The sequence below is a fragment of the Vulpes lagopus genome, chromosome 10 (assembly GCF_018345385.1).
Source record: "Vulpes lagopus strain Blue_001 chromosome 10, ASM1834538v1, whole genome shotgun sequence".
NCBI classification, from domain to species: Eukaryota; Metazoa; Chordata; class Mammalia; order Carnivora; family Canidae; genus Vulpes; species Vulpes lagopus.
In genome coordinates, this window is record NC_054833.1 from 6,591,035 (window position 1) to 6,618,806 (window position 27,772).

At 36.2% G+C, this 27,772-nt stretch overlaps 1 protein-coding gene across 4 annotated transcripts in view; it reads right to left on the bottom strand.

Annotated features, from left to right (window-relative positions):
* CDKAL1 (CDK5 regulatory subunit associated protein 1 like 1) overlaps nucleotides 1–27,772 on the bottom strand; it is a 647,296-nt gene that overhangs the window by 246,594 nt on the left and 372,930 nt on the right. For all 4 annotated transcript variants that reach the window (XM_041769778.1, XM_041769777.1, XM_041769775.1 and 1 more), the window contains one exon: nucleotides 1,688–1,854. In XM_041769778.1, coding sequence (XP_041625712.1) covers nucleotides 1,688–1,854 — 167 coding nt within the window. The remainder of the gene's footprint in view (nucleotides 1–1,687; nucleotides 1,855–27,772) is intronic.

A 27,772-nucleotide genomic window follows, 5' to 3' on the forward strand; every position in this document is an offset into this window, starting at 1 on the left:
TCTATTTGGAGGTCAACTACTTTAGATACTGAGCAGTAGGATCTGCGATAAATGTAGCATGCATTTCTGCAACCTTGCAATTAATTGAAGTGCTGAATGTATTCCAAGAGGTACTTTATTCAGTCATCTCAGAGCCTATGATGATTTTCCCCCTTATGTTAACCCCCTACCTTGAGCTGTGCTGATTCTAGCTACTATGGCTTCCTTGATCCTTGATGAGGTTTTTTTCAAACCACGTATCTAGCATATCGCCTGGTGCATACCTTGTGCATTTACTTCAAACGCAGCAAAACTACTAGAGCTCTTAGAATATTTTATTTTTACACTTGCTATTTTCAAGTGTTGGGTCAAAGGATTATGTATAAACAGACATACCTGCAACTTATTTTTAATGGCAAATCTTAACTGTCCCACACTCTCCAAAGTACCAAAGTTAACTCATCAATCATAGATCTTTACTAAAAAGATCTGGCAAGGAATCTGTGAAAACTGAAATTGCTCAATCTCTTCACTGTATATTTATAATTACCAATCAGATTGCTACCAAATCTGTTTTCATAATTTCTAAAATACATCACTGATGGTAGGGAGGCTTTTCTGCCCAACTCCAAGTACAGGCTTCTGATCAAATTAGCAGAAACAATCTTTGCATTGTTGATGATTCATGGGATTTGCACGCTAAATTTTAGCAGCTATACTCACTTTTAGATTTTGGAATTTTTTTTTCCTGCACAAACTGACTACAAAGAACATAACTGATGTTTATATCACTATATAAACTGATGTTTATATCACTTATTTCTATACTTTGCACATGGTTTTCCAACAGCAGTTATCAGATTTCTTATCCATGGCTACAGGTCCAATGTAATTATTTTATTCCTTAAATAGGAGTCATGGATCGCAGCATGCATTTTTTCATTTAAATGGTTGCTCGCCTGTCTGGATTTCTTGCTTATATTCACTGTGGCATGTGTCATCACATCACACTGGTACGTGTGTCTGTTTTTCTTGTTTCATGGTAAGCCCCTTGAGGGGAGGAAGCTGACCAGGGGAAGGGATACAAATAAGACCAGGCATCTCCCATCGCCACAACCCCTTTGTTTTCACAGTGACCACAAGAGAATCAAGGAAAAGAATACCAAGTTCTGTCTCTCCAGGATCTCATTTCGCCCCTAACTATCTCAAAAGGGAGGAGGTGTGAAACATCCTCAAATTTGCAGCCCAATATCCTCACTGATAGGGCTAACAGCAGTTCAGTTAACATGCTCACGTATGGTTGCAAAATTAATGCAATGTCTTGGCACACGTGAACTAGACTAGACCAGGGTCCTAAGTGGAGGAATCAAGGCAAATTTATGCAATGGGAGTCTGAGGTGCTGCAAAGAAGAAACAAAGAACTGTGACAAGATGGCAAGTGCTGAAAAATCCAAGCAACATTAATTAATGGAGTGCAAGCAAAAACAAGATGTGCAGACTGACAAAGAAGATGATTTGAAATTCTCCACTAATTCTTGGTAATGTGGGACCACCAAAAATAAATAAATAAATAAATAAATAAATAAATAAATAAATAAATAAATAAATAAAGTTTTAAATATGACCATGTGATGATGCTGAGGCTGCCACATTGTCTGGATTGGTTCACATCTGTGTCAGCAGGGAAATGGGGTGCTTTTTTCCTTACCTCCAGATGCTCTAAAATATAGGGTGGATTTGTCATGCCAAGCCTTAGCATTGCTCCCTCAGGAATCACTTCAACCAGTTTCCACAGCAGTGCAGGGAGATTGGTGCCAATGTCTCTGCCATAAGCCCCTGTGTCTTCACTGGTCAACCATATCTCACAAACACCCTCTGTGAATCAAAGGAGATAATTAACAAATCTGTTGCAGAGCTGTTTCCTTCATCATACAGCTGCTCACTCTTTTTAATGCAGTATTACTCAACACCATTATGCAGGCAGTCTGGGTATTCAATTGCAGAGAAAAAGCAGCTTATCCCATGGTGGCACTGGGTTATTAAGTTCATTTCATGAACACCAGAGAGTTACAACAATGCTGTAAATTATCAGTGCGTCCTATGGAGTGATTAACATTCACAGCCAATCAGTTCAACCATGCTTCCTCCACAGCACTTTGATCAGGACTAAAGCTACAATCCCATCACAATGAATACCGATTTTATGAAGCACCACAAGCCTTGGAACAGTCACTCTGCAGAATAGGGACTATCAGGAGTTAACTCACTAATCAGTCTGTCACCAACCCAAAGAAAAATGTCAAGTGTAGTTAAGGTTAAACTTGCAAATTATTAATTATGAGGCACCCATTTCTCCTGCAGTAACTATTCTAATTTGTTTTCTTTATTCAATTAAGAATAGAGTGTTCTGTACTGCTGCGTTCACAGAAGTCAGTTGCTGTATAAACTAAGTGTTTGTGTCAAAGAACTTGTTTACTGACAGCTTGCATCCTATTTTCCATCAATCAGACTTCAGGAGAATGTATGTATGTTTTGTTGTTATTGCTATAATAAAGAATCCTGACTTCAAATATTATGGCCTGCAATAACATCCTTCTAAAAATCAAAAAGAAATACTTCTGGATAACCTAGTACCATTTAAACTGAATAAAACAGAGTTAGCAAGAGCCACACAGGTTTTCAGAACCTTTCTGAAAGCATATTCAATTAAAGGATTAGCTTATTTTAAAAGGCCAAATGATTCACACAAAGCTAAGACCAACAATCAAACAGCCCTGTGAAATTTGTTCATGCTAAAGTGATTTGTTGCTTCAGCAGAACGTCAGCACACCCGCAAGGCCCACAAAGATGACAGCCTGACCCAAAAGTATACATTTCTAGAAAGAGTCTTCAAATTTTAAATTGTCTTTAGTTGATGGAAGAGAAGAATTTTAAAAATACATTTAAATATTCCTAGCCAAGAGAGACAACAAATAAAACACATGGCTTTTATGTGAATATAAACTTAAAAACTTATAGAAAAGAGAAGCAGGAAAAGTAAGGATCCTCACTCTGATGCATTCCACAGAGGGGGGAAAAATGTACATGAAATTGAGATTTCCAATAACTATTATTTCCTCTAGAATAAGAGATATATTTACTTTACCAAATACCAGCCAAACCATGTAACAACATGCTTCACTTTACCCTATTTGTCTATCTATCTGAGACCTGCACCTCCTCACACACACCCACACAACACAGTAAATACAAGGATAGAAATAAAAATTTAGTTTTCTGAAATTAAAAAATCAATAACTTAGCAGAGAGAACAGGAGGTATTAAAAAAACCTAGCTCTATTTAAAAAGTTGGAGATGTTTTCAGCATTTGCAAATCAGTAGTGCTATGAATGTATGGGTTTTCCTTACTTAAATTAAAAATGTAGTTCCAGAAACCAATAAACATTTGCTTAGTTTTAATCATTTAATAAAAACTTTTCTTGTCAAAAGAAACAGTCTGCCATGTTCATAGGTTACCTTTGTAGTCTGACAGATGTATAAATATTCTCTGTACATGGAATAAATATTTTTCTATTTTAAAAAGAAGGGTGGCAATTAGTGGTATCATCTTTATTTTAATATTACATATGCCATCAGACACTGGACTCCTACAACTTTTTTTTTTTTTTTTTTGGTTTGTTTTTAATCTTATCACAAAATCCATTCCAGGAAAGGAGATGGCTAAGTAACAACATATACAGATTTTAAAACACTCTGAAAGAGGTTATAAAAACAGGACATTATCCATGATTTTCCAGTTACTGGCACTTGAGCAACACAATATGAATATTTTAAAATGAACAGAATAATTTTAATTTATAATTTTTCCATCCAAATGGTTCCATGTTACGCCTTATGTAGAGAGAACGAGTTCCTGGAACAGTGCCTTGCTGTTGCTCGATGAATATAGAAAGGGGGAAAAAATCACTATGAATAGGAATGGAAATAACATCCATGCAGAAAACAGCAGCCAGCTCTTAAAGCTGCATAGGTGGGGACCAATAGCCCCCTGGTGGGCTGAAACTTCAAATTAAATCACATAAAGAGGAAGCAGCTGTAACACTAAATCAGCAACAACAGGAATAATGGTCTTGATGTCTCCAAGATCAAGGCCGCTAAAATGCTCTGTATAATAGCAACCTGGCTTAAAACACAATGAAATGAGAGAATATGCGCAAAATGTGAAAATCCCTGGACTTTCGGAGAATTGTGCCTTGCCAGTTCAATCCAGAATTTGTCAAAGCTGATGATGCTCTTCATCAACGTGAGAAAGTCAGATTTTTGCAGCGTTCTATTTCCAGAATTCTACTGAGTTCTGAGCCTTCCAATCGTCAGGATAGAGAAGGCCATTTCCTAATAAAGGTGAAGCTAAATGCAGAAACCCTGTCCTGACATCCTTTTCTCCGGGAAGTCTTGTGATTGTTGGCTGTGCAAGCAGTTCCTTTCAGGTCAGCTTGCATATGAATTCACGAGGGAAAAGTGAATGCTCCAGTCTGTGATCACTAATGGAGACCCGGGCATGCTTCTAGCTGCACACTTAATTGGCGATACTTATGGACAGAAGGGTTTGCCTAAACAGCTTCATTCCTTAAGGACTTCAGTTATGAGCTATATTCCTTCGCACATTCATTTCTTTATTGGTCTATCAAATATTTATTAAGCCCCTACCTACTATGTGCCCTGCATCAATTCCAGCTCATGACAGACATGGATTCATCATTAAGCTTCTGGGAGCTAACTCTGGCTGTCATCCAGGCACTGGCATGGGGGACATTAGCAGACAGCCTGGGAACTGCACAGACGTCCCTAGCAGGAGTGGCAGAGGCAGAGGGGGTGGGTACTGGGGAACACAACCTTGGAAACCAGAATGAGAGTCAGGAGAGCGGGGTTGGCTCCAAGTAAGGATGATGTCAGCCAACATGAGATAGGCCCAGTCTGCACTCTAACGTGGACGTTGATGAAAATGTGTAAAGGAAAACAAATGCACGTAAGAGACGCCAGCAGGAAGAGTGGAGATAAGAGGAGTGAATGCCCAGTAAAAACTCCCAGGGCTGCAAAAAACATGGGAGGCAGAAATTAGTTTTTTATAAGCATTTGAGGAGAGATTTTTACTTTTTCCTATGACTGTTCATCCAACTGAGTTTTTGTTCGTGTTCCTGAAATTGTTCCGGTTGCCTTTCCTAATGAGCATTAGGTTCATCAGATCATCTCTCATCCTTTTGCTGTTATTCGTTCCGGTGAAAAGAAGAACAAACACTAGAAAGAAATGAAATGCACCTTGCCAGGGAAAAATCCTTTGAAAAGTTTGGTTATTAGACCCCATTACCATTTTATCCAAGTAATTATGGATCAGCCTAAAGCTGAAACACACAGTGTTTTTCTCCCTGAAACAGAACCACATCCACAGCTGGATTCAGATCTCTGCTCCATAGTAATCTGAGATGACAGAGGACAGAAAAAGGAGAAGACATAAAAGGTTAACAATAAAAGAAAGATAATATCCTCAAATAAAAGAGTCCCACAACAAAGAAAATCCTTTTTGAAAAATCAAACTTTGCCAAAACTCAATTTCAAAAGATCATGACTCACTGTAACTTGTCCTATGTGGGGGCTTCACTGTAATAAACGGAGCATGTGGGTGAAAACTGACTTCAGCTAATCAGAGAAGGGATTTTTTTCTTTTTCCCCTCCAGCAGACTTGCTTTTTACCATTTGGAAAATTTCTACCATATTAAGGTGTTTCACTGATTCCACTGGGAGTAGAGTCTCTAGAAGTGAGGATTACAAAAACAGGGAAACTGTAAGCAATGATTATATGGGATTGGAAGTTAAGGAGCACCAGACAGCCAGAAAATCTTTATCTGTGACATAGAATTAAAAAAAAAAAAAAGGCACCTCAAAATCTGCTAGGTCTTTCTTCCTCAGAACATGCTTATTCTCCTTCTCCTGCTGTCTTGTTTCCCCATCATTAGCCTTGTCTTTCCTTCCTTCTCTGGGGCCCATCCCCTCTTCCTTCCCCAATTCTGGCATTCAATCTCCATTTCCCTCAAAGGCCAATAAGGAATATGAATTAAACATGCATTATATTGTATTTATTTAATATGCATTCAATTCTCTGCTTTTCATTCCTGATGCTCTCTTTTAAGGGTGACAAGGGAATATTAATTAGATTTTTATGGGTTCTTTTTTCTTAAAAAAAAACTTAGAAAATTCATAAATAAATATGACCCTCTGATTAGGCATTTGAAGAGTCATAGAAACTTCTTCAATGGTGATGTTTTTAAGTAATAATATACATAGCTCTCCATCTAATTAGTCTATCCACTTAATAGTGAATTAGACAATGTAACTTCTTTGGGCCCTTCTAATCCTATCATTGGATGCTCAAGAGTTTTATAAAAAACTTTTTCCATTTAAAAAAAACCTGAAATGACAATATTATTAAGGATACCATCATAACAGGACCAACCACGGCTATTCTTCATAGAATAATGATATGCACCACTAATAAAGACCCAATTAATAGGCCACCATCAAAGATAAGTATTAATTACCTAATTCTTCAACTATATCATTGTTTACACTACTTTTGGGAGCTAACAACAGTTATCAGAGACATGAAGGTGTTTTTTTTTTCTTTTTACTTTGAACAATGTTTCATTTACAAAAAAGTTTCCAGAGTTGTACACCTAATGCCCATACTTTCTTCACTCAGACTCCCCAACAAAATTTTGCCACATTTGTGAGCTCTCTCTCTTTCCCCACCCTTTTGCTTGCTCTCTCTCCAAATGGACAAACACATGATTGTTTTTTTTTTATTTGTTTGGTTTTTCCTTGAAAATTAGTTGCAGACAATGTGGCACTTCAGATCTGAATACGTCAGCATGTACCTTCTAAGACCAAGAACATTCTCCCTCATAATCACAACACTACTCTTGGCAAAAAGCCAACATTGGACAACACTCTCACTGTATTCCAGTTCCAGTTCAAGGATCCCCCAGTGACAACGGGACCCAATGCAGCACCCCCATCCCTGGGTTGGACATGCCTGTGTCCACACAACACATCAGTGTGACATCTCCACTGACTATGGCTATAGCCCTGCATGAAGGACTTGGGAGCTAGATGCCGTGGGATCACCATGGCCCTTGCTGCTGTTTTGTACTCTACACTTGGGTTTTCAATTAAGCTTAATGGCTTTTCAAAACATGATTTGAGGGCAGCCCGGGTGGCTCAGTGGTTTAGCGCCTGCCTTCAGCCCAGGGCGTGTTCCTGGAGACCCAGGGTCGAGTCCCGAGTCCCACGTTGGGCTCCCAGCACGGAGCCTGCTTCTCCCTCTGCCTGCGTCTCTGCCTGTCTCTCTCTCTCTCTGCGTTTCTCATGAATAAATAAATAAAATCTTAAAAAAAAAAAAAAAAAGAATGGCTTGAAGATCTAGTTTTCTAGACCTTTTACAGTGTACAGTATTTTACATAACTGAGCTATATTAAAAGCTTGTTCATTAAAAAAAAAACTGAATTACTTGCATTTCTTTGTACAAGTCCTGCATCTCAGGCCTCTGTGCTTTAGCATATGCTGTTCCCTCTTTCTAAAATGTCTTCCACTCATCTTTGCATAATGAATATAATCTTATGGGAAATTTTCTTGACCACCCAAACTAATTCAGATGTTCTCCTGTGCTCCCAAGCATCTTGTGAAAAATTTTGTATCACAGTGCATTATACTTAGTGGTTTGTTTCTTTCCTCTGATAGGACGTAAGCATTGACCGGCAGAGGTGCCTGACAAAACCTTGCTAATATATATATGCCTACGACCTACTACATTGCATATAGCACATAGGAAACACTCAATAAATTCTGGTTCCATCTACATACATAGTACATAGGGTGTGTGCACAGGAGTACACTAGGTTCTGTATTAGGCAGTGAGGAAATACCAAATTAAATTTCCTTTAGACAATATGGAAATGCAGCTTGAATGTGGCCAAGTGTGTTGCATGGCCTCTTAAACTCTACAGAAGATTAGTTGTCTTGCCTATTATCTATAGTGATAGCTGGACAGCACAGCAAGTGAATACAAACTGTTTTCGTTTTTTTTTTTGTTTTTTGTTTTTTTTTTACTTAAAAGTACGATTTTCCACTTACAGGTAAGTTCAGATAGATCAATTATCCATGAAACAATTAAACTTTAAAATTACCTTTTTTTTGCTTTAATAGGAAGAGTTAACAGAGTATTCGCAGTGCTACACAGAAAAGAAGTTGTTGACATAAATTGTGTTGTCACTAAGCAAAAGCAACCTGTTTAATTTATTTCTTTTGAAAGGTCATAATCAGAAAGAATACTGTTTATTTTCATACTCCTACAAGAATCTGGAAATAATGGAAAGTTAAAAACAAACTAAACACCACAAAAGGATGACACACTTACGGAAAACCACGCATCTGACTCCCCAGCCTCCAAAATCAGCAATAAGCCTCAATGAGGCAGATTAAGTTTATCCTCTTAATCCTATAAAATCCATAAAACAGTGTGTTTTATCCCATATATGGGCTTTTCTAATACTCCTAGAGAGGATACAGACATCAGTGTCGATGAATGGTATTTTAGAGGGATACAAGGAGAGAGGTTATATATGGTCTTTAAAACACCAAGATGTCCCAACAACACAGATATAAAAGGAAGTAGGAAGAGGAAAAGGAGAACATGATGCCTACAACACAGTATCTTGTGCTCAGAAAGGAATTAGTATCAAATGATAGTGGTGAAAAAAAAAATGATAGTGGTGATGGGTAAAAATTCCTCTAGATTCCAAGACCTAGTTAAAGAATGGGTTAGAGTGTGAAGCAAACCATTTTGCATTATTTGGGTGAATGAATCCACAGAACAAAGGACAAACAGAACTTAAATTTTACTTATTTATTTATTTCTTAAAAGATTTATTTATTTATTCATGAGAAACACACACAGAGTGAGGCAGAAACCAGCAGAGGGAAAAGCAGGCTCCCTACAGGGAGTCCAATGCGGGACTTGATGCCAGATCCCAGGATTGAGCCCTGAGCCGAAGGGAGACGCTCAACTGCTGAGCCACCCAGGCGTCCCCACAACTTAAATTTTAAAAGGACAGAATATTTTTATGACTGATATTTTATGGTCCTAAAGGTCTTTCTCAAATGTGAACTCCACCACAGACCTGAAATTCTGTAGTTCACGTATACGGTCAAACAGGACCTGAAATTCTGGAGTTATCATTGGGGAAATTGGACTTTGTATATCAAACTTATAAATAAGTAATTTCAGGTACTTAAACAGCAGATATAGCTTTCTATTTTCTATCACATTCTTATATTCATTTTGGAGGTATACTAGGTTGATAGTTTAGATGTCCTAATACAAATAAAACACTGCCCATTCATTTATTCATTGCTCAATCTTCATCTAGCAAGTATTTGTTGAGTAGTATAATGTGCTGGACATTGTATAAGATCTTGTTTTTTTAAAAAATATTTTATTTATTTATTCATGACAGATGTACAGAAAGCAGCAGAGACAAACGCAGAGGGAGGCAGGCTCCCTGTGGGGAGTCCTTGATCCCAAGACCCCAGGATCATGACCTGGGCCGAAGGTAGATGCTCAACCACTGAGCCACCCAGGTGCCCAACTGTGTAAGATCTTAATGAAATTTGTTCACATGAGAGATACAATAAAATAAAAGATGAATAATATATTATCAGGTATAAGTAAGTGCTCTAAAATGTTTAAAAGTAGGATAAAGAATGAGTGATAAAGTGGTTGGGTCAGGACGCTGTTGTTTTTGACAAGAAGTAGTCGAGGAAGACTTAGGATGACATGAAACCTGAATGAACCAAGGCAGTAAGTACACCATGTGCATTCAGCTGAAGGAAGAATGCTTGTAGCAGAGGGAATATAAGATCCAGCATCAGCATGTTTATTGTTCCCAAGCAACCACAAGGAGGTCAGTGTGGGTGGGGTGAAGTGGTGGAAGAGAGGTATTTGTGGTGAAAAAGAATTATAAGATGGGAGCCAGTGGTGGTGTAAGTTGTTAAGAGGTTTAAGCTCATAGAGCAGAGCTAAAGGAACAAACATTACATGTTGATAACCTATTCACTGTCATAGGCAATGAATATGCAAGTTGTATATTATACTTGCTAGTGAAAGCTCTCAATAACTCCATGTTTTAAGATATTTTCGTGTTTAAGCTCATGAATATTCGGTGCCATTTCAGAATTCTCAAATTCACTATATTTGGTATATAAGAAGAAACAGGAAAAGGAGTAACAGATAATGTCAATGTCCAGTCTGGCTAAAAGAAATTCTCACTCTTTTTTTGGAGGGAGAATTTATTATAGTGGACCAAAATGCCTGAAATCAGACTCACAAAATTAAATAGAAACAAGTAAAAGGAGTCTGAGACCAGTAACATATTTATGCCATTTGGTTGGTAGCACCCAGAGGGAAAGGAGGTGGTGCCAGTCTTTTATTTCTTCTCTTGTTTTTCTCCCTTCTACAGGGCCTATATATTACTAAGGAGTCCCCAGCTTCTCATTTCACAACATTTAAGTTAACATCCACCAAACAACATTTGCCACAAACTTAGACAGTCTTCAGAGTTTGAACCACTACTACAATTTCAGAAGGAAGGACAAATAATACATAAAATACAATCCTTTCTTACGAGGCAGGAAAAGTAAAGGAAAAATGAATTTTTCCTTCATTAAAAAAAAATAGGCTCACCCTCAAGAATCGATTACCCACACACCAAGTAATTATACTGATAAATAGCATAATTCAGGTCAGTTTGGCTCTTTTTAGCTACTACACTTTGGCAACTGACCAAAAAGTGGGTTAAAATATTCTTGTGTTTAAATGTGTCCTTTCTAGGTTTGATGTAATTGAAATCTGATTTTTTTTTTCCTGTTGAATAAAAAGTAAAAAAAGGGGTAGGGGTGGGGTGGTGATCACTGTTCCTATATAATAAAAGAATAAGGTCCAACTCTAAAAAAATTTTTAAACATTTGGAAGTTCTACAGACATGCTGGTAGTTTTGTGCCTTAAGGAAAAAAGAACCATCAGAATAGGAAGGTCTGATAGATACCCCACATATCAAAGATTTAAAATGATCAGCTACCTCTTCAATTTAGAATTTCTATTAAGAAAGCACTACAAACATTTAATAAATGGTGATTTTATCATCTATTATAGTAAAATAACATATATATCAATAACCATCTCTATAACTTGACCAAGCTTTGTTAGTCAAAATTATTTCTACCAATGGGTATTTCAGTGGAGGAATGTATAATACCTGGTATAAATTGTGGACTCTGGTCATCCTGATGACAACACAAAATTTTTTATTAAAAGGAAATACAGTGAGGACTATTTCTATATGTGAAGGATTAACTGTTACAGGAACTGCCACAATACTATAAACAGCTAGGAAATTTGATAATGTGTATGAAATAAGAATCATCAGACAAGTAATAACAGGCAGTGCAGGACTGTGATTTTTGAAAGAAGCTAACAAGGTGAGTCCTATGATTACCCATCCTATTTCCTGAAGGCATTTTTCTAGGCCCCGGTGCAGAAAAGGGAAAAGCAAATAGAGCCCAATGATCTTGCTAGCTGAAAAGAGACTGAAACTCAGAAAGCTACAGTTGGACACAGGTTTAAATATTACAGACGAAAGAGTTGCACAGAGATGGAGCTCCAAAGATCAGCAGAGGGCTTCCCTGAAGTTAGTGTGTCTGAGTATTATCTGGACATGCACAAGAGGAAACTAAATCCCAAGGCTGGGGAAAGAATCACAGCAAAGCAGTAGGCCACACAAGTACTAGAAGTCATGCAGGACCAAGGATGATTTGTGTTCCTATAAGCCAACAGAAAGATCTTAGAGTACACATCTGACTGGATGGAGTCCTTAAAAGGCTATTTGCCTTAATGTTTGAGAAAAATTTGTGTTAAACTAAAACCTGCTCTAGACCTATACTAACAGACCTTAAAAGAAAGCCTCAAAAGATCAACATAATTTCATGTAACTTAACTCCATGAAAGAACAAAGTCCAAACCCTTTAAAGGAAAACAACAAAATCCAATGTTTAACAACATGAAATTTAAAATGCCTACCAGGGCAGCCCAGGTGGCTCAGTGGTTTGGTGCTGCCTTCGGCCCGGGCCATGATCCTGGAGACCCAGGATCGGGTCCCACATTGGGCTCCCTGCATGGAGTCTGCTTCTCCCTCTGCCTGCATCTCTGCCCCTCTCTGTGTCTCTCATGAATAAATAAATAATTTTTAAAAAATACAAATAAAATGCCTAGCATCCAAACAAAAATTATCAGGCATGCAGACAGGAAAGGAAACACTGACTATAATCAGGAGAAACACCAATCAATAGGAAAAGAGTCATGAATGACAGAAATGATGAAATTAGCAGATAAGGACACTAAAAAAGCTGTTGTAAATGTGGTCCATGTACTCAGAAAATATGAATATGATGAGAAAAGAAATAGAAGGTATTAGAAAAAGACCCTATTGAAACTTCTAGAGATGAAGTTGAAGACCTAGTGACATAAACTATCCAAAATGAAGCAAGAGAAAGAACAGAGAATAAGAATGAACAGAGCAGAACACCACCAAACCAAATAACACACGCATAATTAGATTCCCTGAAATAATGGCTGAATGATTTCTAAATTTGTGTAAAAGTATAGACCATAAATTCAAGAAGCTCAATCAACTTCAGAAAAATAAAGAGAAGCACACTAGTGTATTATAAACAAATTGCTTTTTTTAAAAAAAGAGTAATGAAGAGAAAAATATAAAAGCTATTGGGAGTGAAGGGGGTGAGGAAGACATGCACAGGCACAGGCACAAATACATGACAATAAAACTTCTTGTCAGCAACTGTGCAAACCAGAATGTGATGGAGAGATAGCCTCAAAACACTGAAAAACTGCCCTAGTATTCTGTGTTTAATGAAAATTTAAAAATACCTATTAGTATGAGGGCAAAATAAAGACTGCAGCCAAATAAAGTTGAGAGAATTCATTGCCACCAGACCATTAGTCTAAAGAGTAAGAAAAAAAAATCTTTTTTTTTTTTTTAATTTTGTTTATTTATTCATGAGAGACGGGGAGGGGGGGAGAGGGAGAGAGAGAGAGGCAGATACACAGTCGGAGGAAGAGGCAGGTTTCTCACTAAGAGCCTGAAGCAGGACTTGATCCCCAGACCCCAGGATCACGACCTGAGCCAAAGGCAGACGTTCAACCACTGAGCTACCCAGGCACCCAGAAAAAAAAAAAAAAAAAAAAAAAAAAAAAGATCTTTAGGCAGAAAAGAAACAATTCCAGATGGAAAGAGAAGCACCGGAACATACACAAAGGAAAGAACAGTACCAGAAACTGGTAAATCTGAGAGTATCCATAAAAGCTATTTTTCTCACTTTTTATCAGTTCAAGATATATTTGACTGTTTAAAGCAAAAATATATTGTTGAGTCTATATGCAAAAAAAAAAAAGAGACAATAATACAAAAAAATGGAAGGAAGAAACAGAAGTATACAATTATTATAAGGCTCTTATGCTCTAAATGAGAGTGTCGTATTATTTAAAGGTTGACTGTGATAAGTTAAATATGTATATTTGAACCCTTGAGCAACCCACAATCAGTCAAAGGTGTATCTTACAGGCATTAGTGGAGATAAAATGGGATCACAATACTCAATCCAGAAGAAGATAGGAAAAGAAGAAAGAAAAACTGATGGGAATTATAATGAACTATTGATGGAATCATGGAAAGATACACACAGGAGGCTTCAATATTATCTTTATTTTTTTAAAAGTCTGAATTGAATATGATAAAATGTTAAAATTTGCTACAGCTAGTAATTTTTTAACTGTCTCAACTTCTAACTAATTATGTTATTTTTCTCTATTTTGGAAATGTTTAATACTTTAAAATGTGAATGACAAGTAATAGGCCCTGTGATTCAATAAATATTAGTAAAGTCCACCTTTCTCTATTTCATAAAACATTTGAAAGAAGCCAAATCAACCAATGAAGTCAAGGCCTTTTAATTTAAGTAGTTCTATAAACATAATTAAGTGCAATGACCTTTATTAAATTCTGCTATGTGAGGCTAATCTAGACAGCTAATATTCAGTATTTAAAAATAGAATGTTAACTCTCCTATAGCCAAAGGGAAAAATGTGAATGCCATTTAAAAATAACTACCACACAGGGGTAAAACAATGTTAATTTCTTACCATCAGTAATTCCACTTTTCAAAGAAAAATAAAATACAGTTGTTTGGTGACACTGAGAACAACAAACCAATAGCTCCAATGACCTCATCATTTTCCCTTGCCCCAGTTATTCCAATCAGGGCTCTCCAATTTGTATCCAGGTATGATATTAAGACTTTAATAATTCTATACTTGAGAGTGAATTAAGGTCACTTTTTCTCTTCATTATCTATCAACTGGCCACTCACCATAATTCACTAAAAACAGATCCCATTAGATCTTTTCTGTTTTGGATACTATGCCCAGCACAATACATAGTAGGATAATTAATCAATGTATTTGAATAACAAACAAAGATAATTGTAAAAATCATAGTTGTTTAGTTAGAAAATGCAAGACTTTATCAATTTCACTTTATAAACAAAGACTCTGAAGATCAGAAAGATGAAGAGGACTTGCCCAAAGTTATATAATAACTAGTAGCAGAACACGGATAAGAATTAATCTCTTAACTTCCAAGGAAGCAACTCGAATGTAATATTTTTTATGCCAATTAAGTGACTGAAAGACAACCTCTATACAACTTTGACTATAATTATGGCAACGTGACAAGTACCAACTAAAAATCTCAAAAGAAAGAAAGCTTTGTAGCATTAGAAATAAGAAATGACTGAAGAAAACCGAAACAATGCATAAATAACATAATGAGATGCATTAAGAGTATAAGCCTGCACTATCTACTATGGTAGCCATCAGCCAACTGTGGCTATCGAGAGCTCAAAATATAATTAGTCCAGACTGACCCTTGCTGTATGTATACAAATGCTGAAGATTCTGTGAAAAAGGAATGTATATTTACATTCCAAGAATTTTTATATTCATTATAAGTTGAAATAATTGCATATGCATACACTGGATTAATTAAAGTATCTTCTAAATTTACCTGTATCTTTCTACTTTTCTAACATGGCTACTAGAAAGCTTTAAATTATATACATGGCTCACATTACATTTTGATTGGACAGCACTGTTATATAGACAATAGAATTGTCTACAATGCAGAAATGAAAGAATATGAACTTTATTAATAAATTATACTTTCTTCTAAATAATCAAGAAAAACTAAAAATTCTTCAGTTGAATACCTGATAGATATAAGATCTTATACGTTACATATTTTATATTTCATTTACTTATGCTTTTTTCTATCTCCTTGATTGTGTTGCTGTATTTTATGAAAACTCCAAATATTAGAATTAATAAATAAAATATGCCATTAAGCTCTCAATTCTACCATTTTGTGTTATTATGTTAAAGTCATATTTGATTTGTACATTTTATATAGTTCATAATATTAAGACCAATACCAAGATCATTAGTCTATTTAAAACTATACTTAGGGGTGCCTGGGCAAGTCTGTTAGTTAATTGTCTGACTCCTGATCTCAGCTCACATCTTGATCTCAGGATCCTGAGTTCAAGCCCCTCACTGGGCTCCACACTCAGTGTAGAGCCTACTTCAAAAACTAACACACAAAAAACTTGAATCTTTAATTCTCACCACCAAAATATATATTCAATAATGTAGTTTTTACTGCATATAGCATTCCCAATCATGATACATTCAAAGATCTACAAATTGCCTTCAATTGTAAACCATTATTTATCTTATAACTTTAGAGAAAAACAAATGAAGAAAATGGGTAAGATATGTGACTCATCTATTGTTAATCAGGACATGAATTGAATAGGAAACTTTTGAAAAGCTTGTAATTTCCAAGTCTGATTTACACAACTCTTTCCTCTGAGAAAAACTGTTAATATCATCACCAAATCACTCATACCAACTTAATAAAAGCTAATATTTACTACACACCAGTAGCCTTCCATGAAACCGTTACAAGGAAACTCTCCACGTTTCCCTCTATTCCCACAACATCTTACTGTGGTATTGTCTAACGAGGGAGAAATGATTTAAAAACAGAGTACTTGCGGTAATTGCACTGGCTCAAATTCAGCCCATTACAGCAAAATTATTGGTATTTTTTAAAAGATATTGGTTAAGTTTTTTAAATGCTTTAATTTACCTCTACCAAGTTTGACAACCTCTTCCAGGAAACACCATTTTTATACTTCAAACCTGAGTTCATTTAAATATTCTACAAAACCCTTGTGCAAAAGAAATTATTCTCAGTTGGAAATTCCCTCATTCTTTTGTGTTACTTGATGTGACTTCAGCTGGTTATGGATGAAGGTGAGGTTCCTGAGAGGGTCTCTTTCATTCACTAGTTATTTTAAAGATGTCCAACAGTATCCATGCAGAGAAAATTTCTCAGTGAATATAGCAGGAAGGCAGAACAGGCAAAAGGAAAAAAGGAGAGAAGTATCTCATTCTAACATACTATATAATTTATTTCTAATTATGTTTATTGTATATTGTCTCTCCCCCTCACTGCCAACTAGAATGAAAGCTACAATAAGACAGATTTTCATCTGTTTTGTTCACTGATGTATCTCCTGCAACAGAGCACTCTGTCTGAGACACTGCCAAATGGCCAATCTGGGACAATTTGAGCAATAATATAAATAATGATAGTAATGGAATTTGAAGCACAGAATAAATATCTATGAGTCCACACTTACATAAATAAATAAAGGAAAAAGCATAGATCTTCCTGATAATATAATTCCAATTACTAAATATAAGAGGAAAGATAGGAAAGTCACCATTTGGCAAACAACACAGCAATAATCATTGGAGGCAAGAATCATCAATGCATGTTAAAGTTGGTTGGCATTAGTTGAAGAGAAACTAAGGTAACTGCATACATAGTCTTGAAGTTTATCTCTGTAAGGTACTTACTGAGAAAAATAATGAACTTCATAGGGGAGAAATGTGACAGACATCATCTTAACTGAGTGATAAAAATGAACCCCACCTGTAATGAGGCATCTCAACATGATGTACTTGGATGACCTGAAGAGTGCCCAACATCATCAGTTCAGTGGTACTCTTGCCAAAAATACATAATCTGAATTTAATCATGCAAAAGTATCACACAAACTCAAATTGAGAAAGGTTCTGTAGAATAAATGGCTAGTACACACCGTTCAAAAATATCAGTGCTATGAAAGACCAAGAAGGATAAGGTAGACCCGGATGGCAGGCTGTGAGACTAGGGGACATAGTATAACTACACATCAGATGGTCTTCAACTGGATGCTGGACAAGAAAAAGGAATTTAGTGGGACAATGGGGTAACATTTGAATAGCATGTGCAGATTACATAGCAGTACTTTATCAGTGTTAGTCTCCTGGTATTGACCACTGTACGAGGGTCATGGAAGATAATTCACATGTGAGCACAGTGGATGAGGGTAAATGCTAACTCTCTGTACTGATCTGCAACACTCATAAGTCTGTATTTCAAAGTAAAAGTTAAAAAGGAAGAACATTTAGGCAAAGAATTGGTTACCAAGACAAAAGCCTATATATGAAAAGCCTTAACAATGGCAAAGAATATTCTATACTCTTGAGGTATGAAACTCAGACGAAACGAAGATAAGACATATTACACCTGTATTTATTGTGAGACATATACATGCACTAATGCAAAAAGAAACTGTGATGAGGTACAGTGGTATAAAGTAATCAACATGGCATTTGTAGCTGAAAAAGAATCAAATCACTGGCAGGTTGCCAACAAGCTCTTCCAGGTTAGAGGGTAAGGAAGAAGGTCTGGTGCACAGCTTAAAGATTCCATACAGGAGTATGCACACCATATAGGACAGCTTTAACAGCTGGAGGAAAGATAGAAGGATGAACTAGGGGGTAAAGGGTCTGGCTCTCTAACAAATATAATGTAAAAACAAACAAACCAACAAATATAAGGTAGCCTTAGGAAACCATACTTCTCATAATAGTTATCACTTAGAGAAGACTAAAGGTAAAGAATATTCATTACAAATCACAAGGCTATTAAAAGTCATTAGCAAAAAAAAAAAAGATGTTATACAGTTAATCTAATAAAAAGTACATATAAAAAGTGAATTAAATACAGGTTTTTTTTTTTTAATGCAATGACTTTACACCTTAAAGATCTATTCAAGTAGAGAAGGTAGAAAATGATTATGGATTTCCTCTTGGCCAATACGGTACTCATAATAATTCTACAAATGTTAACCGAGTGAGATCCATTTGCCAGGCACCATACCTAGAATACAAGGATGATTAAGACACAGGTCCTGTGTCCCATAAGCACACTGTCTAGTGTCATGCAGCAGCAAAGGCAACTTGTATTAAAACAACAACAAGGTTTGAGTAGGTGTCTATATCCAAAATTCTCCCACAAGAGATGAAATCCCCTTCAGGCCTGATTTCAGGAATGGCCTCATGATACCTGTGCTATGATGTGCCAAGTAGTTTACAGTCCTATCAGCCCATGCTGCTTTCCCATACAGAGACTCTCCCACCCCCAAAGCTACTTATTTCTTTTACCAGAGTCATTTGAAATATTCTATTTTAAGTCCCTTTATTGATCCTTGGTCTTTTCAAAATACTGTGATTAGTACCACAGTACATATAATGTCCTGAACATTACTGGCATTCAGTAAATAACAAACTGGCCTTACTATTAAAAAATATATATTAAAAATTGAACAATGAATCTAGATTGTAGAAATTGTTACTGACCACAGAATTGCTGTGACACTAAAAGCTATTTTACTATAAAAGGCCCTCAAATTATAAAATATGCAAATTACCTTTATGCAAGAAATGTACCAAATATTCTAAGACTCAGAGTGCTTAAAAATATTCACCCAACTGGGATGATTTCAGATTAAAGAAAATAAGGTCTGTGTAATTATATACACTTACCTTGACAAATAGAAAGCAATCTGTGATTAGAACATAGCAATTAGTTACAAAATGCTTCACATGGATTTAATTACCCATCAGTCTACATGTAGCTTAATTACTTTTATCTCATTGCATCAGTAAAAGATTTCTGCCTGAGGCAACTGCCAGTCATATATTTATAAGGCTTCTAGACTTTACAGTGAATACATTATAACATTCAGGCAAATGTGCTAAAGTTACAGTTACAGAGGCATTCTTAATTTTGAGTCTCCAGTTTTAGTTCATAAATATCTCATCACTTTCTTAGAGTCAACTAGCATCAAGGTTCCTTCACACTGACAGTGTCACCTTTTGGCTAAATAATATTGTTGACATAAACATCACCTTTGTTTATTCTAATCCTCTAAGAGCCAGAAGGAAAGACCAAACAATTATCTTATTGCCCCAAGGCAAATGGTACTATATTCTCCTGGGTAAGGTCAATATGTAAGTGCAGAAAGGAGAAGACCCTCTTTCAGTATAGATGAAGAAAGTCCTTTAAATTATAAGTTTGGAATTATAAGTTTGGAAAGATGGTAGCTTCACGGATGGATTTTTTTTTGTGATTTAGTGTGGGAAGCATGGTCTTCCATTTATACAGTTTTGAATTCAGCCAACAAAGGTTTGATTCCTCCCTCCTCTGACTCAATGTCTTTGGGCAAGTTGACCTGAGGATAAATAATAACCCTTTCACATAACTGTTAATTCCAATAATAATTTGAATCCAGTAACACAAAAAATATCTAGTAGAGGGTCTGGCTCATAGCAAGTGTATATATAATAAAAGTTAACACTGTTGGCTGGGTTCCCCTAAGAGGAGCTTCTAAAAAGAACACAAGAATTCATCAGAAGAAGTGGTCTCTTTGGAATTAAGTAAAAATACTCTCCCATCATTTTTAAGGGAACATTTTTAGTATTGGTAGGGAAATTAGGTTCTCAAAGAAGTGAGAGTCCTCAAAAAAAAAAAAAAAAAGTGAGTGTTCAAGATTGGAATTTGGAGTTAGGGGAATCCAGCCTCATTCTACTTAGAGCCACTGAAAAACTCTCGTTTGTTAAGGATGGCGTTTCATCAACTCAATTTACAATCTATGGAGGCTTCCTTTAGGCCTCACAAGGCACCAGGAATCCCTCTGCAATTTCATTTTCACCCAAACCAGAGCTTCTTCAGCTTCTGCTTAAATACAAACAAAATTGACAAGAAAATAGGTCTCTAATTTTACTGTGTTTAAGAATCCCCAAAGGCATGTTAAAAATTCAAGGGAGAAGGGTGGGCAAGATTCTAATGAAGTAGGTCTGAGATGTCTGAGATGTCCAAGACTATGTACCCTGGCGATCCTGATACCACACTTAGAGAAATTTGAGGTTAGGGCTCATAAGAGTATATAGCAACAATGTAAATATATTTAGTTACACAATCTTAAAAAAGAAAAAAAAAAGATTTCACACCTTTACAAGACTTTTAAAACTCCCTCCTTGAATTTAGTTAACACTCACACTATGATTTCATACTTCCCAATTATTAATCCCCAAAAGGAATACAAGCTACAGATTTTTTAAAAAGCTTTTATTTACTTATTTGAGAGACAGAACATGCAAGTGGGGGGAATCTGCACTGAGCTCAGAAGCTAATGCGGGGCTCAATCTCAGGACCCAGAGGATTATGACCTGAGCGGAAATCAGGAGCTGGACGCTCAATGGATTAGGCCCCCTGGTGACCCAGGCTCTAGATTCTTAAAAAGAACCTGCAAATGGTCTGTGTGTTCCCATGCATTCAGTAACAGTTGAAAGAAGCACAGAACTGGAAGAGCTACATACATGACACAGTGAGAGAAGATTCTATGGTTAATGTGAGTACTGAAGCACGGAGAAAGAACTCAATGTTTGAGATGACTATTAAATACATGGAGACAATCTATACTGTAAAATCAATCCCCAGAAGACTCTGTGAATTTTTACTCCTTTATTTGTGAACTTCAAAAGAAGCTGCACGCAGTAGTTAAAGCTAAAGTGGCTTCGAAATGAGCTTTAATGGGGCAGGGGAGAGGGGTTGGGGGGGAGACACCTGGGTGGCTCAGATCTTGAGCATCTGGCTCTTGGTCATGATATCGTGGAGCTCCATGCTCAGGAGTGGGTCTGCTTAAGATTCTTTCCTCCTCCGCCTCTTCCTGCTTTCTCTCTCTCTGATAAATCTTTTTTAAAAAATGAGTTATAACTAGAGAAGCATTACATATATCTCAATAAATATATATCCCTTTGTATCGGTATAGTACAGTGACTCATGTTACAGTAAGCTTTAGAGTCAGCCTGGGTTAGAATTCCAGCTCTACTGTTTACTAGCTAGGTAGCCTTGGGTAAGTTAATTAACTACATGTCTCGGAGCTTAGATTTCCTCAGCTGTGAGATGAAGAAAATTATACGCACACCTCACAGGGTTGATATAAAGATTAAATGAGATAATCCATACAGAATAATTCCCATTCACCAGGCACAGAGTGAACAACAAATTCTAGCAACTGTTATTATTATGTGAGGTACCCCAGTAATGAGGGGATATGGACCCATTTCAGGTCTCAACACAGGTTTTGGTTGCTGGACCAGGGGCCATTGCCTTTGGAAATTGGAAATGACAATATGTTTACTAAGACATTTGAGTTACTCTGGAATTTCCATTTGGAGAAGAAAACTACTTCTTTGACAGTAAAGTTACAATAAAAAGGATAATTGTGGCATAGCCTGTTCAGACCTATATGCAGAAATTGCCCTATTTGCAAATGGGAACTACCCAAGCACAGAAATAGAGCTTGATACAGGGCTTTAAAAACAATAAAGTTAATTAAAAGAAAAAAATACTTTTTATAGAGTTCAAAAACAAGTTAATTTTTCTCAGATTCACATTTATAGTGTTAACAGTCAAGGATTTAAAAAAGCAATGAAATAAATGCTTAAAACCACTTCAACTGACTTCTCCTAAATAGCTTTCATTAGTTTGGTTTGACTCTGCTTTTTAACTCATTAAGTGTTTTTAAAATTAGATTTGTTGTTTTAATGCAGCTTTTCTAGGCACTTTTTGTCAAGAAAGAAGTCCAGAAGTCACTTGCACTTTTGATTTAGAAAATCCAAATTAACTCGATATAGAAATTTTCTTCTAAATCAACTTTATGATGATGAGTCAAAATTAAAAGGAAAAAAGAAAATACAGTTTCATAGTATTTAAACAAGTACTAAAATCATAAACCAGGAACTGGCACCCTGAAAAAAAAAAAAACATGTCAAATCTAAGCCCTTTTTCCTTATATTCTTGAAGTCTGAAGAGTAAACAATGACATGAATTGGTTCTTGGATGATGTGCAGGGGCCTTCCATGGTCTGTCTACCAATGGGGGAGAACACCTGCCACTGACCTCTGAGGTGGAAATAGGGGCAGAACTTCAGGGTTGTTGTCTGCCAGCAAAAATTAAAAATAAAAATAGTGAATCAGCCCATGCTATGCCTGCTACAAAAATAAGCAAAAAACAAACAAACCAGTCGGTTAGAAAAGAAACATCTCAACTCTCAATAGTCAAATGATACAATGAAGATTAATAATTGATCTTCCAGGGATTTAATAAAATTTTGCAGGGGATCCCTGGGTGGCTCAGCGGTTTAGCACCTGCCTTCGGCTCAGGGTGTGATGCTGGCGTCTTGGGATTGAGTCCCACATGCGGCTCCCTGCATGGAGTCTGTTTTTCCCTCTGCCTGTGTCTCTGCCTCTCTCGCTCTCTGTGTCTCTCATGAATAAATAAATAAAATCTTTATTTAAGAGAGTAGCTTTTATGATGACTACCAAAGAAGATAATGTAACTAAAGATGTATATATAGTTCTTCTAAGTTTAACTAGAAGATACCATTCTGAGGGGAAAAAATTGCTAATTGTTTCTAGATTCAGGCTTATTAGTTATCAAGTCAAACAGCAATCAGGAAAGCAAACAAAAACATCTCTCTTTCAGGACACCTAGGATATGATTTCCAATGTAGCTTCCAAGTTTTAGGACTCCAGAGTCTAGGATATATCTTCCTATCAAACACAGGTTGAAAATTTGATTTTCCTCTTTACTTCTGTTACTGGTTAAAAATCGATGAAAAGGTAATATTAATGCAAAAATGGTGTACTCCTACTGAATTATTAATAGGCAATACAACTGTAAATGTTTTTGTTCACCATTCTTCAGTGCCCTTGCAAACAGTTTTAAAATGGGAGGTGCTGAAGCATGAAGATTGTTTGCAGCCACTGCTTTTTTGAAAATTACAGTGCTGGGAATTGGTGGAATTCTTGCCTCCTTGGGTTATTATCAGACATTGTGAACTTTCTTTGAAAGCTGACTATAAATTCACAAGGGGGTCCCTTTCTTTCAATCAAGGAAATGTTTAAAATGACCCCCATCTGCCATTTTAATGTATTCTTCTCAAAGACTGCCATAAATATTTAATATAAGAAAGGCACTGTTTAAACACAATGAATAGCTTATGAAATTAAAGTTGGCTGACGGATTACACTGTGTACATAATACACTGTAAATAATGACAAAGAAAATATGAGAGCATTGCTAACCTTCTCTTGCTTCTCCTGACATTTCTTAAGGAATATTCAAAAGATACTTGATATGAAGGTCAGCTTAATTGACATCAAAGGATGACTAAGTTTATAGAGTCTTTCTATTCTTGTTCTCCATATAACATCTTGGTACATTACCCCCCATGAAAGAATATCATTTAGGTTTGCCATTTCTTGAGAAGTTTCACTTAGCCTGCCAACTACTTCCATGAAAGTCCCAGAAGTAGGAGGGACACCTTATATCTATTCCCTGGTATAGTCTCTTGTATTCAAATGGGAATCAGCACATCACATTAGCCTTGGCTATGGAAGACATGCAATACATCTTTACCAAATGAGTTCACACAAAAGTTTCGCTTTCTGTACTTTCTGTGATTTAAGTGGTCCCTTGTCAACTGTCGTCTGGAGGCAGATGGTTCTCCTTGTACATATCGTCAGAGAGTCACGAGTAGCTGAAACTATGTCACAGTACCTGTAGCATTCACCTCCCTCCGTCCCATCACCCATGCACTTTATTCTCTTATATTATCACAAGCACGAGTGAATAACAGGACGATAAGACATTTTGAGAGACAAATCACATTCACATAACTTTTATTACAGTATGTTGTTATAACTGTTCTATTTTTTTCATGTTGTTAATCTCATGCTATGCTTAATACATAAATTAAACTTTATCATAGGAGAAACATAGTACATATAGGGTTTGGTACTATCTGCAGTTTCAGGCAGGCATTGGAGATTCTTGGAGTGTTTACTCTGTGGAGACTATTATACCATTATCATCAGATACAATTATAAACTTCATTCAAAATTTCCAAGAAAAGATGCTCCTTTCCTTTCTGTACTATCATAACAACCAGCCTGTATATTTCCCACTCTCATTGATATTCATTTGTTCTTACTCTCTGTTAACAGGAATGGGAGAAGAGCTAAACAATTTCAATTTCTTTAATTTTTCTGAGAAGTGCTGCCCAAATTATTTTCCCCCTAAGGGGTACTAATGCCAAGGCTTAATTCTTTACATAAATAACTCTATAGTTCAACATACTATATATCTATTGATGTGTTTGATAAAACCATCCACAGTTTATAATCTTTTATTTCTATAAAAGATTTCTATAAAATCTTATTTATAATCTAAAATTATTTATAATCTAAAATTTAGAATCTTGTATTCTCTTAATGCCACCAATTTATCCCATATTGATGTCATTCATCAGTATCCCTTGTATGGTTTTCATCCCATTTACTAAATAAAACGCAACATTGTTCCAGGCTAATGATATTACCTACAAAAAAATCATCCTTGGGCTATTAATGGAACTCTGCAAGAATATCTTTCAATGTGTATGAACTCAATTTCCTAAAATTCTTATGGTAAAAATATACTGGAAACTGTCAAGATTTTCATTTATGCCTAGATAGTCAATGTGAATTTCTTTTTCCATTTTCAGGTAGGCCATCACTCCATCATAAAAGAGAGAAATAAAATTGATTTGAATGGCAGTATTCTTCAAAATGTTATAGTACTTACTAACCAGCAGCATGGGCTTGGTGTTTTGGCAAGTGGTTATGGTTCTAGTATCTTCCCAATTCTTATCATTACATGATTTATAGATAATGTCTACTTAAAAGATGATTGTTGTGTGTAATGAAACCTAAGACATCAACAATACAAACATATACCTTTTTTTGTTATATATAGGTCAACTATATAATAAATCTGGAAAAAATAAAATATACTTTATAAAATGTACTTCTAAAGGGGAAAAAACACAAAAACACTTCCAAATAATTACAAAATTCCCTCAGTTGTAAGATGCATCGTCATTTGTATATATAAGTATCCTCATTTAAGTGTAAAAATCAGTGCACCCTACAATTTATTAAACAAGGTATTATGGGTTTTTTTACTCTTATAATCGTGTATCTGAAGGTATGTTTCTGAGCGTCACTCATGTAGTACTGATAATGTAACCTAGGGAGTTAACTATTTAACATAACAAGTAAGTATGTTAACCAATTTTCTCTATTAGAATTTTGAAAATCTTAAATACCTAAGAGTTTATATGTACATGCCTCCCCACCAATAACTTTTTTTTTAAAGATTTTATTTATTTATTCATAGAGACATACACAGAGAGACAGAGAGAGAGAGAGGCAGAGACACAGGCAGAGGGAGAAGCAGGCTCCATGCAGGGAGCCCAACGTGGGACTTGATCCTGGGTCTCCAGGATCCCACCCCTGGCTGCAGGTAGCACCAAACTGCTGCATCACCAGGGCTGCCCACCAATAGCTTTTAAAATCATGTTGTCTTCTTTTATAACTTCTAATCTGCCTTAATAAAATATTTTAAGTCAAATATCACTCCGCCTAATAAATACTCTTAATGCCTAGTGCTCAACCTAAGACATAGAGTTTAAATATAAGTTATGCTATTCATTCATTTCACTAGATTAACTCAAATGATATACAGATGCAGTTTAAACTCCAGACCATTGAGTAAATGCTGGAAATTTCTGTGCATTATTTAGATTCACTAAAACAACCTATTTTTATAATACACAAAGGCTGCCTACACGAGAGTCACTGCCTGAATAAAGCCCTTCTTCTCTCTTCTCACACCAGTCTCAAGTCGGAGCTTATGAACTGCAGACTACTATTCTGGGTGATAAACGATGGAGCTGTTTGATTCAAACAATCACGGCCTAATAGGGATGCAGCACATGGGGAAATGAAGCAGTCCTCAGTTTACACTTGCCATTCCTTCAAGGTAGCAGCTGGCCTCTGCCCTTTCCCATAAAACAGTGTCCACATATATGCACACACTATTACATGCATGAAGACTCGAGATCTTCATTCAGACACTACCCCTTCACCTGTATTTCTCAGGTGAGATCACTGTTTTAAGCTCCTCTCTCACCCCCAACACCAATTTCTCAGCAAGACGTGATGCTGTAAGAGGGTAAAGAAAAATTTCAAAATCAGGAATTCTCTGAAGCCTAAAACATGAAAAAGTTTTCATAGTGCTTCGTGTCTGTATTTTGAATATGTGATTAATTATGGCAAGTATAGCAAACCCTTTGAATGTTGGTGGGGCAATGATTTTTTTTTTTTTTTTTGCAATGATTTTTTCAAAAACAAAGTCTGTTCCTCAAATAGCACAGAGGATCAAATAAGTTTGATATCACTCTTCTCTCTGGCATTGCCTCAGAATATGTGCCTTTATCACAAAACCAGTTTGAATTTTGTTCAAATATCCTGTTATGCTTTATTCTAAATATTCTGTGCTTTTATGTACACAGCTCCGGAAAATCTGAGACACGTCGTCCACAGTTACAGCACACGGACATATTAGGGCTTCTCAAGTAGCTGCAAATCAGGCCTAGCATCTGACAAGATCAGAGGAAAAGTTGAAAAGTGTGACTTATTCCTCCTTCGTAAAACAAGAAAATAGTAGAGATGTCTGCAATTATTGAGAAACTAATCAAAGAAGGTTTAAATTCTCTACAGAGCATTCTCTTAGTCATTTGCCATTTTGGCCAAGTGTGAAGAATGGAAACCAGAGAAAGTAAAACTCAAATCTATGAAAAATTACTTCCCCAGTAGGGAGTGAAATGAACCGATTCTTAGTAGTCATTGCCAGCTGCTAAAAGTTCAATAGCCTGTGAAATCAAGCCACACAGTTGGTCCAGGGGTTAAAAACAATTCTCTGAAGATTTAAGTGAGGATGGGCCACAGGGACATTCTACTTAGACTCTATCAGGTTTAGGATAAGTAACAATTAATGATTCCTAAGAAAAGAACCTCAGGCTCCTTTGGTTTCATTTACAATTATTCTGAAACATCAACTTAATATAGACCTGGATGGCCATGAGCTAGGCATACAACCTCTCTGCACCCTATTTTCTTTATAAGCTACAGATAACAACTGGTCTTGCTGGGTGTTGTATGGCTCAAAAATCACTTATGCAAAACATCTAACACAATGACTGGACT